Source organism: Haliotis rufescens, unplaced genomic scaffold (genome assembly GCF_023055435.1).
Source record: "Haliotis rufescens isolate VD_foot unplaced genomic scaffold, xgHalRufe1.0.p SCAF_9, whole genome shotgun sequence".
In the NCBI taxonomy this organism is placed as follows: Eukaryota; Metazoa; Mollusca; class Gastropoda; order Lepetellida; family Haliotidae; genus Haliotis; species Haliotis rufescens.
In genome coordinates this window covers 1254498-1272539 of record NW_025964383.1, presented here as the reverse complement: position 1 = coordinate 1272539, position 18042 = coordinate 1254498, and the positions used below count along the sequence as shown (strand labels likewise).

The following is an 18042-nucleotide window of genomic DNA, read 5'->3' as shown; positions in this document are numbered from 1 at the left end:
ATATTTCTGTATTTATTGTCCTGTAACATACATGATGAATTGTCTTGCATGTAACATCCCACGTCTTCATTACCTTCACATGCTTATGACGCATGTAAAGAAGTATGTAAAGTTAATCATCACACACTTATCATTTTTGTCTCAGTTAATTAATTGCAAGTGATTCCGTGGCATTTGATTGGCTAACCAAGCAGTTTTGTTTGCATTTATGTTTCCGAAAAAAGAGAGATTAGGCCACGCCCACAAACGGACTACTGTTTCCTAATTGGCTACGCGGATTTACACCGTGTACACCGGTTCTTGCGTTCATACCCCATACATGCAAACAATATTGAAGTCTATTCCTAATTCCTTGAGATTGATAACGTTTAACATTTAAATGCCATACTAATAATTTATGTAAAAGCGGTTGATTTCCCGGGAACTGTGCTTCAAGAATAATATCTCGCTACTAACAAACCACCGCTTCACTGCCTCATCTGTCAACGAACGAAGACACTTAAAGGTAATCAGGAATTAAGTTCACATTTTTGCATGAAAAATGATTTTATTGCGAGCAGTTTAACCTATAACTCCCTTTTGAATAAAGCACATATTTATCATTCTCTTCACGATTTTACATTATTTTCTCTGAAAGAAGAAAGAGAAAAGAAATGTGTCAATGTGAATGTATATTTCTTCCTCCAAACGAGACAGTTGTTATTGTTATAAACGTTGTGCAAATACTGTAAACATACGATTGAGTTGAACAGGAATTATCTCCCTTTCAGGGCCATGCGTGAACAAGAACTTCCTGTGTAGCACGTGGACTAAACACGGCCACTGTGACATCAACCCCGGGTACATGCTGGCCAACTGCCAGAAGTCGTGTAGAGTCTGCACTGTGGACGAAGGTACAGAATTAACGTAGTTACCTGGGTAGCTGTGAGATGGGGCATGTTGTCATCCAGCAATGTTACAGCTATATCACAACAGACCACCAAGTGTCTAGACCCGATTACTCGGGTGTTGATAGCATGAAGACAATCCACGTCGTCGGTATACTGTATACCATAGTCAGGCACATCACTCATTGTTTCCACACGATCATCATTTCAGACGATTTATTCAGCAGCCTTTTATACTGAGGACCTATTATTTTCCCCGACCATCCATGAAATGCAAAGTGGTTATCATTGTACACATTGTATTGTTTCAAGGCATTAAGACCCGTAAAACTCCACCACTGTCCACTACAGGTATTGACTAAAACAAACACATACCTACCTTTGCTTCCACTAAACCAGCACTTACACACGGTACTTGTGTATGTTGCAGGAGAGACAGGAGACACAACAACCGGCCGCCCTACAAGTGGATGTGCAACTCTGTCAGCCCTCACAGTTGTCCTGCCAGCCATTGCTCATTACGTTTTGAAATGTCTCTAAGTTCTTGAACATATCAAATGCACCACTCGTTATAGACTCGTCAGTGAGAGACGTGGGTTTCCAGGGACACTCAACTAAACAGATGACAAGAAGTATGGATTTTAGGAAACCTTGGGCACATTCTACATGTATGAATTATCTCCCTTATTCTGAACTCAATTCATTTTGTTTATTGACTAGGTACTGGTTATCGTGACAATTAAATATGAACAATATAATACAATACATCCATCACAAAAGGAAATTTCAACTTCAATTATTTTATTTTGAATACAAATAGTGTAGATAAATGTTTATTGAAATAGGTTGGACCGCCATGTAGTCTTGTGGATAGAGCGTCTGCCCGGAGAGCGGTTCTCTCCCCTGTCTCAGTCACACCAAAATAGGTAAAAAGATGGTACTTATTGTTACCCTGCCTGGCACTCGGCATTGAGGGGCTAAATCAAGGTATACTGTGTATGAGTGGGCTATCAATGCTAAGCTGCGGCTTGGTTTATCAATGGAATAACACTGTTAAATCGTCGTAAATCTTTTGAACCTTATAAGTGCAATAATTCTTGAGTGCGACCTTAAGCCCATTTCATCTCACCTGAAAAGGGTTGGACCCAGTCTTTTCCGATCTTTAGGGGAACTATCCTTGATGTGTTATTGAATATTTATCTTTTGCCTATTTTTATTTAACATGAAGTTCATCGCGGGCGATGACGTATGTTTTACACTTTATGTAATTAATTATGTCATGTATATTGAATTATTTTAACAGTTCGCAAATAAATACTTTTTTAATACACGACGATGTTTTATATGTATTTGTGATGCTTCGACTAACCGGGCGTGGTAGTTGGATCCACAGAGCATCCGTGTGTTATACTATAGTATACAACACAGGATACCACAGAGACCCCATGTGTTATACTATAGTAATCATCACAGGATACCACAGAGACCCCATGTTTTATACTATAGTATACATCACAGGATACCACAGAGACCCCATGTGTTATACTATAGTATACATCACAGGATACCACAGAGACCCCATGTGTTATACTATAGTAATCATCACAGGATACCACAGAGACCCCATGTGTTATACTATAGTAATCATCACAGGATACCACAAGAGAACCCATGTGTTACACAATAGTTTGCATCACAGGATGCTACAAGAGAACCCATTTGTTATACTATAGTATGCATCACAGGATACCACAAGAGAACCCATGTGTTACACTATAGTATGCATCACAGGATACCACAAGAGCACCCATGTGTTATACTATAGTATGCATCTCAGGATACCACAAGAGCACCCACGTGTTATAGTATAGTATGCATCACAGGATACCACAAGAGAACCTATGTGTTATACTATAGTATGCATCACAGGATACCACAAGAGCACCCATGTGTTATAGTATAGTACGCATCACAGGATACCACAAGAGCACCCATGTGTTATACTATAGTATGCATAACAGGATACCACAAGAGCACTCATGTGTTATACTATAGTATACATCTCAGGATACCACAAGTGCACCTATGTGTTATACTATAGTATGCATGACAGGGTACCACATGAGGACACATGTCTTATGCTATAGTATGCATCACAGATTGATGCTTGTGATGTCAATTAGTGGATTGTCTGTCCCAGACTCGATTGTTTACAGACCGCCGTCAGCTGGAATATTGCTGTGTGTGGCGTTAAACAACAAACACACAAACGTTTCACCAAGGGCCCACATTTACATAACACAGATTATTGTCTATAACTAATTCTATGATCAATGCAGGTGTAAATGAATGTATTATATGACAAGTCTACGATATATCGTATGGTCAATGTTGGCCAAATGAGAAAATCACGTGAGCAGCTGTAATTATTGCAAACAACATTCTTCCCTGATTGCATATATGTTTCATCTTACACCTCGCTATTCCCAGGATATCCCCCCCCCCCCCCATCCACAGACGTGTAAATACACCATCCACCATTGATGTGTATCCGCCGTATAGCTCGAGGCTTCTCTCACTGTTTCTCGCAATGCTCAGCTCAGATAGATGGGACGTGTGCGGAGTCTGATCATTTAACTGCTGTATGTTCAACAGCCCAGTGCAACGACCGAGATGGGGGATGCGCCAACTGGGCGAAGTACGGCTTCTGTGAGAGCAACCCCGGATACAACCTCATCTACTGCAAGAAATCGTGCAACAACTGCAACGGTGAGGACATTGCTTTTGGATGTTTTGTCTATCTTAATCTGCTAAGGTAACAGTTTAAATGTGGTTAGCAGATCAACGCTGAACACTTAGCCACGTCGTGTCATATTGCATGTGGTGTAAAGAACATGGGGACTGTATTGACCAATGGTCAGTGATATGTAGACTCAGCTACATCATTGTTTCCGTCTTGTAAAAAAACATTCACGTCAGCTGACATTCAAGTCATGACGTCACCTCCTTGTGACGTCACTCAGTTCTGAGAGTCCGAACAGGTGGATATAACACAACCCTGTTTCACCAAACCTAACTCTTTGGAACTTTGTCTTTGTGAACTAGTCATGATAATTCTTTCACATGTGTCATTGGCGCAGTGTATGGGATCTTACGAACTGTGTCGTCGGGTACACCACTCGATCATAAATACAGAAGTTGGATGTTTTAATCTATTTAGGCCGAACGGTTTTGAAACATATAATTCATAATATATTAGAGAAATTGGTATTATTATTTTTTTATCAAGGAAAACTTGCCATTCTTCTTTCTTAAACTTTCAAAGAATGATAAGGCCTCTTTCTGGCCCACGGAAATGCATGATTTAAGAAATTAGCAAAACCAGTAGACACTGTTATGAAAGCTATCAAACTATAACTATGTTACCACCTGTTTGTACTGTCGTTATCTGGGCACAATTGCATTTTGCTTTAAATTTATTCTTTTGCACTTCCTGGGCTTCGGTCGGTCGTTACTGTAAACCGAACTGAACATAAAAGTATAGCCAAACGTTAAATGACTTAGTTGTGGATGAACTATAGCTGTTTATGAATGTGACAAAAGCAGCCCATGGAAAAAGGCAAAAATAAAATATCATCCCAAATGTACCCCTGATCGTACACATTTGACTTCTGCTACCGTCCATGCGGCAAAACAACACACCTTTAAGTAAAGGTGACATGACATTTTGTTTGTGATATATTGATGCTTCCCTAATGTTGTTATTCATTGCAATTACAGGTTGTCGAGACGAGCAGTATTTATGTTCGGTTTGGGGTAGAGCCAATCACTGCATTACGAATCCAGTCTACATGTTACGTCACTGCCAGAGGTCATGTAACGTCTGCAGGTCATAGGGCATGCGCAGAGGATGTATTCACTTACATGGAGATATGTTTCATTTGTATGTGATGTCATGCCCTAGATACAATGAAAAATCCGTTGTATGGCTGCACCTATTAAGTTGTTCTGTTACAATATACATGTATGCATGTTCTTATGGGACTACAAGGCCGTTGCCAAATAGCAGATAGTAAGCAAAATTTGAGAGGCCCTCTTCAATCGAACTGAACGTCAAAACCATAGGAGGACCACCAAGGCGGGAAGGTGACACATAATTTCATGTTTTATATTTGTTTAAGGCCCAAACTGTTGTTAAATAGAAATATGTTTAGCTATATTGTATGTGGCTGTTGCAATGTGTATCTGTGGTTCACTTATAGGTTTCACAGTAGCATCATATTTTTTTTTTCGAATAAAGTAGTAATTAAGATCCACTGAATTCTTTATCCGCAATCTGACAACTTCGAAAATTGTTCGCATCGCGTTCTTAGAAATAATTTCACGGCACCCTATAACATTACAAGTAGCAGTGCCTTATTACATTCTGGATTAGGAGAACAACTTTTTTCTCGTTTAACTTGAGTCCTACACTTTAATAAAACATACATTATGTAGGAATTGTTGAGGAAACTCAGTATTGGAGAGAACATGGATCGAACAACTAACACACTGGTGTCATTCAGTTTATTTTACAGCAAACATTGTAAGTGATCGTCCACATAAACAGATACATTAACATCCATAAAATACATATATCACTGTAGTGCTTGTTAGTAGTACGTTGTTGATGTATATAATGTGACATTGACAGAATATGACAGCTGAAATAACAAATGTAACATAGAGGGGATAACCTTTATTAACATGTAAAGTATTCAAAGATGTATATCACTATATATTAGTATTTGTCTGTACATTGGTAATGAGATCCATTCACTCAGGCCAGAGTTTGACCCAAGGTTAACCACCTTCCACAAAAGCAAGGTTTGTTTCTCCAGTTGTCTCCCCTTCTTTGATATCTTTGGTCATGTGATTACTGGTGTAAGCCTTGACGGTGAACAAAGGCAACATAAAAAGTACACTAAGAAGGAATCCACAGCCAGCAAAGTAGAATAACACCTCCGTGCTCATCGTCATCTGCACAAGCATGTCTGGAAGGAAAGGTGAAAAATAACACAGAGCAATGTCATGGGGGCGGTCAAAATGTTATAACTTATGCAACAACATTGTGCAATGAACACATGGAATATATTTTCTGCCTCGATTCATAATAATTAATTGCATGAAGATTCACTATGATGACATGACTTAAGGGTGATTAAGTGAAACACTGACTCACTCGCAAGCGGGGGTCCTGCCACACACCCGAGGCCTTGACATAGGAAGATCAGCCCGAGAGTTAAAGACAGCTTCTCTGCGCCATATAAGCTCACGGTCACAAGGGAGATAATAGTTGTCCATCCACCTGTGGTAACAAATTTTGATTGCTATTCATGCTTATCTTCGTGATGTGTGAGTTGAGTTTATACAACTTTTAGCATTATATATTGTAGCAGATCAGGGGACACCAAGATTTGCCTCAATTATTGTATTGTTGCAGGTAAAAATAATCAACAACAAGGCTGCTGTTAACTTTCATAAAATAAGAGATTTCATTGGCATCTCATAAGATATTAAACTGATTTGTCAGTCCTATAAAAATGTTTCAAACAACGCGGGAAAGAGCTAGTACAACAATGAGTTTCCTTTATTGTTTTCGACCTAAACGAGTTGAAATCCCCTTACATGAAAGACAATCTTGATTTAAAATATGACCTAATAATCATCGGTTTACCTAGGAAAAGACCATGCAGTGTGCTGTTTAACATCAGGCTAATGTAGGATCTGCAGATGGGCACAAGTATGTCAGAAACTCCACACAAGCCCAAAGCCGTAGTAAAGAGAATCAGTGGAGCTCTAGGCGATGTCATGGAAAGGCTGCCAAAAAGGATTCGCCCAAAGAAACTGCCCCCACCAATGGCTGACACCAATATTGCGATCTCAGTGGACGTGACATCTGGTACAGCTGTTATGGCGTGTTCCGGAATGTAAGATCCATAAATGAAGAGACTAACGCCACTGAACACGGCTGACAGGAGAAACAAGACGAAGAGTGGACGCTGCTTCAAGATGACACGGTCAGGGAGGCAACGACTCCTTTGGCTTGCCGATATCGCTTTCTTTTCTAAAACAAAAATATCAAATCTCTCTTTACAACATGATTCATAACAGGCAAGGGTATGCACTACTGAAATTGTAATTGTTATGTGAATACTGCACATTTAAATTTAAGTACATGTATCATAAGACTGACGGCAGTGACTGACGTGAACACACGTACTAGGGAGGGAGGGATCCGGCTGCAGGAGGAGGGAGCACCAGACGCTGTTGAGAGCAATGGCGCCTATAATCAGCAGAGCGCGACGCCACCCAAAGTTTTCAAGAACGAGGCTCCAAAGAATTGGAAAAGCAAGCATTCCCACCGCACCACCAGTCGCCATGAAACACAGCGCGAGTGGCAACCCTTTTCCAAAGTGATGACTGATGCAGACAATAGCTGCGAGCTGGCACAGAGCTGCACCAATACCTGGGAACATATGGCGAATAATCAAGACAGGAAATATAACTGTGCCATTTATCAACAGCATCATCTAACCCATTAACGAGTGACTCCTAATACACAAAAGACTACATAAGTTTGCTGCATAAGGAAAAGATGTACATGGACAGTGGCCGTCCTATTGACAAAATAAAACACGAACAATTTTGAAATCGAATCCATGAGATAGATTTGTTTCATTAGTAAATACATGCAAAATTGCTGACTGCACAAAGATAGTCATTAACACAAGGGACATCTAAAATGGATCTATTTGGACGCAGGAGCTTGCTATATATTGCAGGTTAATATGACGGGACACCCAGAACCATAAGGCCTATCTGGCATCGCAGTTTAATATGACAGGACACAGAGTACCATGAAGCCTACCTGGCATCAGAGGTTAATATGACGGAACACAGAGTCCCATGAAGCTTACCTAGCATCAGAGGTTAATATGACGGAACAAAGAGTCCCATGAAGCCTACCTGGCATCAGAGGTTAATATGATGGAACACAGAGTACCATGAAGCCTACCTGGCATCAGAGGTTAAGTATTGGAGACAACACGCTTACGAGGTTTTGGTAGACAGAGCATGCCCTGGGGAGAGGGAAAAACCAAGGGGGCATGCTCTGTCTACCAAAATAATCCGAAAAAAAGAAACTTAAAACAACATTTATCAACATTTTTATGTTTCGAACATACTTTCCATGAACCTTAGGAAACGCGCGTAAAATATCTGTTGCTGGCGTACGGATCTTTGAAAAGGACATTCTAAAAACCAGTTGGGCATATCAACACCTCTGTAGCCTCGTGGTACACTCACTGGGCTACAGATATGAAGGTTGCGAGTTTGATCCTCGGGAATATAAGGAAAACATTTGTCGTTTGATTTTACATTTCATTACATGCTACAATCTGAACGGAAGTTACATTAATAAAATACCCAGGACATTATATAAAATCCCTGGGATATTATAGCAAATATGACTTGAATATCCTATAAAATCCCAGGGACATTACAACGTCCCTGTTTATGAGATTTAACCCGACTGGAAAGTAAAACCTCACAATAGGTTTTAATGCCTATAGAAAGAAGTCTCTTACTTAATAGCGATCCCAAAGAATAGGTTTATAATATGGCGGAACACAGAGTACCATGAAGCCTACCTGGCATCAGAGGTTAATATGACGGAACACAGTGTCCCATGAAGCCTACCTGGCATCAGAGGTTAATATGATGGAACACAGAATACCATGAAGCCTACCTAGCATCAGAGGTTAATATGACGGAACACAGAGAACCATGAAGCTTACCTGGCATCACACCGAGACACAGGTAGAGGAGATACAAGTTCGTAACCATTGCACTCAGGACCATCCCTAGCGTTAAAAAAAGGCCTCCAACGACGCTTGTCAGACGCCATCCCACACCCTCTATAAGGTATGAACCTAGAATAGCTAAAAATAAAAAAAATCTCTCTTAAAAGACACACAGTGACAAATAAATAAAACACATTGTGTTTTCCTACAGGTTTCCTTTCTGCTATTTCAATACGTACACATTGCTCATCCTTACAACGAAAAAATATATACACAATCAACAAAACAAATGTTCATATTACGTAAGAAGTCTCGTATTAATCTGTTTACGAGTATTCAAGCCAACCTGTTAAACCCCATTAGTACAATTTTTGAACTTAGCAAGTCTTCAAGCAAGGTAATATATTTTCGAAAAATCTATATTTTGTCTAAATCTGTATTGACAATACCTCTAGAAGACTGACAATAAAGGTGATTCATAAAGGATTGTGAATTGTGAACGCATTGAAGATTTAACTTGCAATTCTAAGGTTCTATATTGTGCAAGTTTCATTATCTAAAAGATGTAGTTTAAAGCTTACGGCTGATAATGATTACATCAATTGGAAGTTGAATTTGTTAAGAACTTTTTATAGCTATTAACGAGAGAAGTAAACGAGATTTAAATTTGTCTATTTTCATTCGAAGTATCTAATTATATGATCACGTTATTAGTTCATCAATACTGTCACCATAGCTACAACGACGATGAAACGTTGTGTGTTGTTGTGGTCCACCATTTCAAGTAGAAGCATCCTCTAGCAAAACAAAATGATAATCAAACTTTGTTCAGAAACTCCACGCCTGTTTCAGACGCTGATGGAATCCCAGAACACACTCTTAGAACCCTCCACAAAGACTTCACATGGGTTACGTTCAACTCTTATCACTGAACATTCTATCACTTGAAACCCAACACAAGAAGGCAGTCATTATTTGTGTGCTATATTTAATATCTGGCATTATTGAAACGAGTGCTGATAAATGAGCTAATGATAAACAAAGGTTAGCATTATGGTAACGACTTTTGGCAATACGATGAATAGTCTTATTTGTACATATGATATAAGGGTGTGACTTGCATAAGAAACGTGGCAGATAATGCAAAATAGAGTTGATCTGAGAGTGTGTGTCTGGTTCAAGCACATAGAAAACACAACATAAAAGCATAAATTGAAAGCCTGCAACATGTCTGACGATCATACCTCCGACGCCCAACATCCCTGCCATAAGCGAGCCAATCCAGGACATCTGATAGTCTGAGTACCCGTCCATTTCCTTCAGGTGAGTGTAAACCACGCCGTAGCTGTTCCCAAGCCCCTGGGGAAAAAGGTGGAGCACAAATCCGACAAATACTAGCCCCACGTCCTGAATTGATATGGAGGGGAAACGAGCAATGGGGTGGTTCCTGGGGGACATGCTGCTGATTGTCTCCTCAATATCGGCAAACGTGTTGTCACAGAAGGAAACGTCAACATCCTCGAGTCTATGGCTACAAGTTTTGTCATGACCTTGAAATGGTGACTTGTTCCGATTTGCCTCATATATGTCGACCTGGGCCACTCTGTCACTGTGGGTATCTTTGTCAAGAAATGAACCGTTACCCAGAGAAACATCAAACTCTTCTTGTGAACTGGCTGTGAGCTGATGTTTTACAGCAGGAGGTTGACCGCTCTGGGAGGCTTCTGAGGTGTGAGAGGTTTGCTCAGTGTAGGAGCAGTCGCGTGATGATGAGAGTGAGATGATGTAGACAGAGGTCATGATGACGTTCGAAAGTTTGGATGAAGATTGAAGAGAACAAGATGGGTTCCTCCAATGTTTTCTCCAATGTGTTCTGTGGGTTCTTAAGGAACTGCAATATTGTTAGTTTCTACAGCATCTGTCGCTCATTTGACCTCAAACCGCGTTTTAACTATGTCGTAGTGAAGCTTTGCCCTTTTATATAGACAGGACTGCTTGCAAAATGAGTTGTTGACTGAAATGGCACGACCAGTTACTATGCTTAGCTTGCCGAGTAGATGTACTTAGTGTATAGTGTATGTGAAGACATGCTAGTGTGTGAGCAGAGATTAATTAATACGATTAAACAAAACATGTTTACTAAGAGAGAAATACGATCAACGCGGGGCTAAAATGCAGTGTCACATTGACGGTTCATATCAGGTGATACACTACCGTTCAAAGGGAAATATACACCCATGTTTGGGGATAATAATAATGAAACAAACAAGAAGTGGTTATTTGATGTAGATGTATTTGGTATGGTATCAGAGTTATGATTTGGATCTTAAGTTTGCATTGTTATTGGCGACTGTTTTTAGCCTAGTAACAACTCGATAACGTGTGTTGCCTTTTGTGCAATCCAATTTTCAAGTGTATAATTTTTTTGCCTCGCATTTTACTTTTGACATGTATGTAATAGATGGAAACGAGAGTGCGACGCAGTTTGAGATTTCCTTTCTCATTTCCAGCGAAACCGCATCATCAGTGGTTCGAGAAGGGTGAGTGAGCGAGTGAATTAAAATTTAACGTTGCATCGGCATTATTACAGCCATATAGAGATGAGACCAAGTTAATATATTAACAATTGTGTCATTTATGCAAAGTTATATTTAAAAACAATTCATGAAACATATTTGAGCTTAACAACATCATGTAAACAGTTTTAAAACACGGGCTACAGGCCACCAGTAACCAAAGCTAGGCCACCTTGTTTGAGATCATGGGGACTTACATTACCTCGGGGTTCGAGAAGCGAGCTAGAAGGGAGCTAATATAGCTTTGACTTATCGAAAGTTCAAGGTGGGACTTCCCTCGAACAAAAGCGCACTTGTTGTAGAGACTTAGTACTTCGCATATAAACCCCTATGACTTATAATTAGATTAGAAAGTACAAATTCGTAGAAAAGAACAGCAGAACTCACTTCTACGAACATCGCAAAACTAGGTGGGGTCATTAATATTTATGAGTTATTCCTTTTATTGAACGAGTTCATGGAAAAGTTTGAGGTCATAGGCTTCTATCATGTCCGAGTTTGATTTAAATGTAGACATTATGTACAGGTTTAGACTTTGTGTACCTATCGTGGAGGTAACGTCACACTCAATAATTTATAAAGGCATTTCCAATCAATATAACAAAATGAGAATAAAATATATTGCTACATATCCATACAAAATATTTTTTGTGAGCCCACTAAATGACTTTGTCAAACCAATGAAGCCTAGCGATTTACAAATGTGGGCACACCTGTTTCCATCACTATATATATGATGTAAGAAGTGGGCCCACATCTTAGAAATTGATTATCAGAACTAATTCAACGAATCGCCAAAACACACCATTACAATGAATATGTGGGTATCAAGCACCCATTTCTCGCGAAATCGAAAATGCACGAACTGTCACGAACTGTAGTGGGTATAAAACTGTGGCCGATTCTTGGACCTACCACTCCTTGGTCAACAATGCCATGCCTAACTCAAATTCAGAGAAACCAGGCTATCGGACGTTTTGAAGATGGAGAGTCTGTCCAAGATGTTGCCTGTCATTTCAACGTTAACATAACCACAATTTACTGTCTCCTGCATCGATACAATGCAACACAGACCACAGATGACCTTCATTGGAGCGGTCGTCTATAGGGTCACCACACCTCGACAAGATCGGCAGATTACCCGTCAACACCCGTTCCTAACTGCAAGTGAAACTGCTCGAGAGACCATAGGAACACATAATCGACACATTAGCCGGGACACTGTGATCTGACGTCTCCGTTCCAACAACCTCAAATGTCGCCGACCAGCATGTCGTCCTGTTCTCCAACCACAGCATCGACAAGCACGACTTCAGTGGGTACAGGGTCATCACAATTGGCGTCATCGTGAGTAGAGGCGTGTCATCTTCTCTGATGACACGTTGCCAGAGGTACCATGGCCTTTCTGCAACAACACAACATCTGTGTTCTAGCGTTGCCAGCCCTCAGCCCTGATCTGAACCCCATCGAACACTTGTGGGATGAGGTTCAAAGGCGTCTGCACAATGTGCGCCCAGTCCCTACAACTGCCGATGAACTATGCACAGCTGCTCTGGATGTATGCAGGAGGATCCCTAGGGCCTTCACAAATCGTCTGATCCACTCAATGTACAGGAGATGTGTGGCAGCGATCAATGCTTATGGTGGTCACACCAGGTATTGACTGACATTTTGGGTATTGACCCGAAACTGTGTAAGCCCTTAACATTTGAAAAAAACAACAATTATGTCATCTGCCTTTTAATCCATTAAACTGTCTGCAGTCAAATTTTTGTCAATCTTGCCCTATGCCTTGTCTTTACTGTTGAAAAATAAATAACATATATACTGCATACTCGACTGGCGTTTCTTTTACGTGTGAGTATATGATGGAAACAATGTGGGCCAACATTTTAGTAAATGGTTATCAGTAAATTAAGCTTACCAGATCATGAAAGTGACAGTTGGAATGTGATTTCTAATCATGCAACTTCGAAAACGTTAACACGGGGGTATTCCGAACGACAGTTACAGCCCGTACAACTGATCCGTCAAAATTATCGCCTATCTCTCGCTTCCGTGGGACACACATTTGAATAGAGGAGGCGTTGCACCGTATGTGGGAAGCAGTGCCATACAATCTCAACCATATATTAGACATTCCGGACTGTTGATCGAGAACTGTGTCAACATATTTTTCAAGGTAGTCTGAAATGGAAGTCGCTAGGTTGAAACGAGTGGCGTATAGTTGGCGGAGAATCCTTACGATTTCGACCAAGAGACCTAGTGCATCATAGATTTGCTATATGAACACATCAGTTTACTGATGTTATGGTGAACCAGCATCAACACCAAGACTGAACAATGGAAAGACACAGCTTCCTCCAGGAGATTCAAGTTCATCAAAGATTGTAAGTATCGCTTACATTGTTGATAACTTTGTTCTATACTTTTGGTTATTTCAAAATATATCGCTACATCTTGAATATGGCTTAACAGGAGGTAAGGTTTGCTTTGAATAGTAACTCCAAACAGAGTGAAATCCCTAGTGTCTCTTTAATTGCACCTTTGACAAAAAACCTTGTCAAGGCCAACATGATTACATATCATACAAATTGTTTGGTCGATACAGGTGCATCAATCTCATGTGTTTCACAAAAGTTTGTTAAACTAGTCTACCCTAACCATAAATATGAGAGTTCAAACATCTCTAATGTGACAGGAGTAGGGGGTGAGATCCACTCAGTTCTAGGGTGTCTTGTGTTACCGTTTTGCATTGAACGTAAGGATTTCTCACAAAAATTCTATGTACTCTCTAGGTTACATCCCTCTGTCATCCTAGGTACAGACTTCCTTCAGGAAAATGATGCTGTGATAGACTTCTCTTGTAGCGCCCTAATTCTCAACAGCAGTTCAGATAGGATGTATGTGAATTTTATCAACAGTTCAAGTCAAAATGTCTCTGGTTTAGAACGTACAACTGACAAAGTTATTGTACCCCCCAACAGTGAGATGCAGGTCCCAATCATCCTTCCCCATGTCAGATATGGCTCCTTGATCCTTATCAAACCGATAGTGTCTTTAACCCAATACAATGAAGTAGCAGGAGGCAGAACCCTATGCATAGCAAAAAACACCCATGGTATCTTTAGACTTATTAATCCCTCACACATGGAAAAAGTCATCGCCAAAAACACAGTTGTTGGTAAGTATAGTTACATTGACTCTGATTGTGTTTATGATATTGATCCCATGGAAAATGCAACAGTAAACACAGTCACCACAGATGACACAGATGACACTACTGATTATGTCAGGACTGCCCTAGACCTTGGTATTGACCTATCCCAAGCAGATCTCACACCAGACCAAAAACAAAGATTGTTGCAGTTCCTCGGTCAACACTGCGATGTGTTTGCCAAAGATATGACTGAACTAGGTAAGACGACTCTTCATTATCATCACATTGAAACAGGTGATGCACCACCAGTCAAATGTCGGCCATATCGTCAGTCACCTATTAATAGAAAGGCAACCAAACAGTTAATTCAAGAGTTCTTAGACAATGATTTGATTGAAGAATCCAAGTCTCAGTACGCTGCACCAATTATTCTCATTAAGAAACGTGATGGCCCTTTCAGGTTTGTTTGTGTTTATCGCAAACTAAATTCTGTCACGGTCCCGATGTCATGGCCTCTACCAGTTCTTGAAGATGTAATAGACAGTATCACGGATGCCAAGGCAAACATCTTTACTACCTTAGATTTAGTAAATGTTTTTTTTCAAATTCCTTTACATGAAGATTCTAAGCACAAGACTGCTTTCATCTCTCACCAAGGGTTGTACCAGTTCAAGCGGTTACCACAGGGTTTATTGAACTCGCCAATGTGTTTTCAGCAACTAATGACACAATTCCTTGGCAAAATACTCTGGAAAACAGCCCTAGTTTACATTGATGATATTATCTTGTTCAGCAAAACTTTTGATGACCACCTTGCACATCTACAGCAATTGTTCCAGCTTCTAGGAGAGGCCAGTCTTACTCTAAAACCATCAAAATGCAATTTCGCTACTGAAAAGGTACTCTATTCAGGTCATGTTCTCTCCAAGAATGGTGTGCAAGTAGACAACTGTAAGTTAGAGGCAGTAAAAAACTTTCCAGTACCTAGATCACAAAAAGATGTTCGTTCATTTCTCGGCCTATGCAATTTCTATCGCAGGTATGTCAAAGATTATGCCAAATTATCCCTGCCTCTTAACTCGCTTCTACAAAGTAGTGCAAATCCAGATGGTGTAGGTTCTTCTAAGGCCAAAATTCACTGGACTCCAGAGTGTGACAAGGCTTTCAATGCACTGAAGGAAGCCCTGTGCACAACACCTGTACTTGCTTATCCAAATTTTGAAAAGAAATTTTTTGTGTCAACAGAGGCTTCAGATTCATCTATTGGTTTTGTCCTTTCTCAGAGAGATAAAAAAGATAACAATTATCCCGTAGCATATGGTGGCAGAGCTCTACAGGGAAATTAAAAGATCTGGAGTATTACAGAAAAAGAAGGTTTAGCATTACTTGAGGCTATTAGAACATTCCGACCTTACCTTGCTAATTCAAAATTTACTGTGTTCACAGATCATCTAGCATTGAAATGGATTAAATCAATAAAAAATGCTACAGGCAGATTAGGTAGATGGTCACTTGAACTGTCACTTTTGATATCATTCACAAGAGTGGCAAGTCCCATGGTAATGCAGACGCCTTGTCACGTCGCCAGTATGAAGTCAACATCAACAGTGGCAGTCAGACAAATCCTGATAGAGAACAAACAATCTACACAGTCTCAGGTGGTACCCACATTAATACAAAGCATACCAACAGCATGTCAACTAACAAAAACCATTTACCCTCAGGAACAGGCACATCTATCCTCACAGTACAACCAGAGGAACAAACCAAGCATTGGTCAGCAACTTTTGAGTATGAAGAAGATTACCATCCATTTCATCCAATAAATGTTGTTGCTTCTTTACATGCTTCTGATGCCAACGTTACAAGTGATGCTCTCATTGAAGCTAATCTTCAATCACACCCAAATCTGCGCCACTTACAAAGAGTTTGTCCCCATTTTAGCCAAATATTTGATTATAAGGAAGATAGCATTCTTCAAGATGATGAAAAGCAAAGGCACAAGGTAATATCAGAATCTAGCCTTTTTGAAATAGATAATGGCATATTATATAGGTTTGTCCAACAGCGCCACAAAAGTCACTCGCAGAAATTTCCTTAGCAACTAGCTGTTCCAGGTACACTACGCAAAGATCTATTGTTTGCTAACAATGATTCCGAGCTTGGCGGTTGTCACCATGGAAAAGAAAGGATGCACAACACCATACGACCCAAGTACTTTTGGCCCAGCATGTATTCAGATGTTGCAACATATGTGCAGACCTGTGAAGTATGTCAACAGACAAAGCGAGACTATCATGGTAAGAAAGCTCCACTACGACCATTGCCAGTTGAAGAAGTTTTCACAAGATGGCATGTGGACATTTTAGGCCCCCTCCCCACTACTCCAGACAAGTTTAAATATATTTTAGTTTGTACAGATGCTGCATCCAGATGGTATGAGGCTTTTCCTCTCAAAACTCAGGAAATCAGTGAAGTAGCAGATGTCATGGTGAAGGAAATATTATGCCTTTTTGGAAGTCCACGTACCTTGATTTCGGATAGAGGTCAAAATTTTATGTCTAACCTACTTAAAGCCATTTGTGAATTATTCAGAATCAAGCAGGTCCACACATCTCCATATCATCCTCAAACGAACAGCTGTGTCGAGAGGATGAATTCATACATCGGCCAGTCCCTGCAAGCCTACTGTGACAAGTCACAGACAAATTGGCCCAAGTTCCTCCCAGGTATCATGATGGCTTATAGAATGGCTCCAAATTCTTCAACTCAAAAATCTCCTTACCTTATGTTGTTTGGCAGGGAAATGAGAGCACCACAAGATGTTGCCTTAGTTCCAAAGGAAAATTTAGAAAAGAACCACAAGAGCTACTTGTCTGACTTGCTGCAGGATTTAGAAGTAACCAGGGCAGTTGCAGCAGAAAATACCATTAGAGCCAAAGCAGTGTACTCAGAGCAGTATAATCGTAAAGCTAAAGAACCAGATTTTTCTCCAGGCCACCGCGTTTGGCTTTACTGTCAGAAAGTTGAAAAGGGTCTTTCAAACAAGTTACCTAAGAAATGGTATGGCCCTTACTACATTGTATATCTAGGATCCAACTATACTTATCAGTTACGAAGATGTTCAGATGATAAGCGACACAAGGCCTTAGTCTATGCAAACAGACTGAAACACTACTTTGACCCTGCTGATCGTCCAGCCTATCCACCTGAGCCGCTTGTCAATAATGATCAAGACATTGACCCTGAAGAAATTGATGAGGATCCTGACCTTCAGACAGGGCCCCCTCCTAGTCCTACCAGTCAATCACCGTCACCACCAGGCCTTACAACGGGTAATAAAAAGAAGCAGAGTAAGAAAAAGGGTAAGAAAGAAAAATGTTCTACCAGTCAAACACCATCACCACCAGACCACGACATGACGATGACAGGTAAAAATACGAACAAGGGTACGAACAAGGGAAAGAAAGGAAAAAGTCCTACAAGTCAACAACAAACTCCGAAGTCCCCGACACCACCACCAACAAACAAACAAATGGCTACAAACACCCAGAAACAACATGCCAAAGCAAACA

The 18042-nt window shown here is 40.3% G+C and overlaps 2 protein-coding genes across 5 annotated transcripts in view; one reads left to right on the top strand and one right to left on the bottom strand.

The window, feature by feature from the left end:
- The window catches only part of LOC124110372 (zinc metalloproteinase nas-15-like), a 30960-nt gene extending 25128 nt beyond the window's left edge, over positions 1–5832 (top strand). For 2 of the 3 annotated variants that reach the window (XM_046469687.2, XM_046469685.2), the window contains 2 exons: positions 771–893; positions 1318–2220. In XM_046469687.2, the coding sequence (XP_046325643.2) occupies positions 771–893; positions 1318–1427 (233 nt within the window). In that variant the 3' untranslated portion in view covers positions 1428–2220. Of the gene's footprint in view, positions 1–770; positions 894–1317; positions 2221–3542; positions 3657–4667 lie in introns of those variants that run through there. The other variant, XM_046469686.2, reaches the window with a different exon arrangement.
- On the bottom strand, positions 5440–10695 carry LOC124110374 (monocarboxylate transporter 3-like). 2 transcript variants are annotated; one of them, XM_046469689.2, is made up of 6 exons: positions 9976–10693; positions 8726–8869; positions 7150–7395; positions 6604–6993; positions 6109–6234; positions 5440–5920 (listed from the first exon to the last, which is right to left on the bottom strand). In XM_046469689.2, exons 1-6 carry the CDS (start codon positions 10529–10531, stop codon positions 5730–5732), a joined length of 1653 nt encoding a protein of 550 aa, XP_046325645.2. In that variant the 5' UTR covers positions 10532–10693; the 3' UTR covers positions 5440–5729. The 2 variants fall into 2 exon arrangements, with proteins under 2 accessions (XP_046325645.2, XP_046325646.2); XM_046469690.2 differs by lacking the exon at positions 7150–7395 and having other exon boundaries at positions 9976–10695.
- Between the last annotated feature and the right edge of the window lie 7347 nt (positions 10696–18042).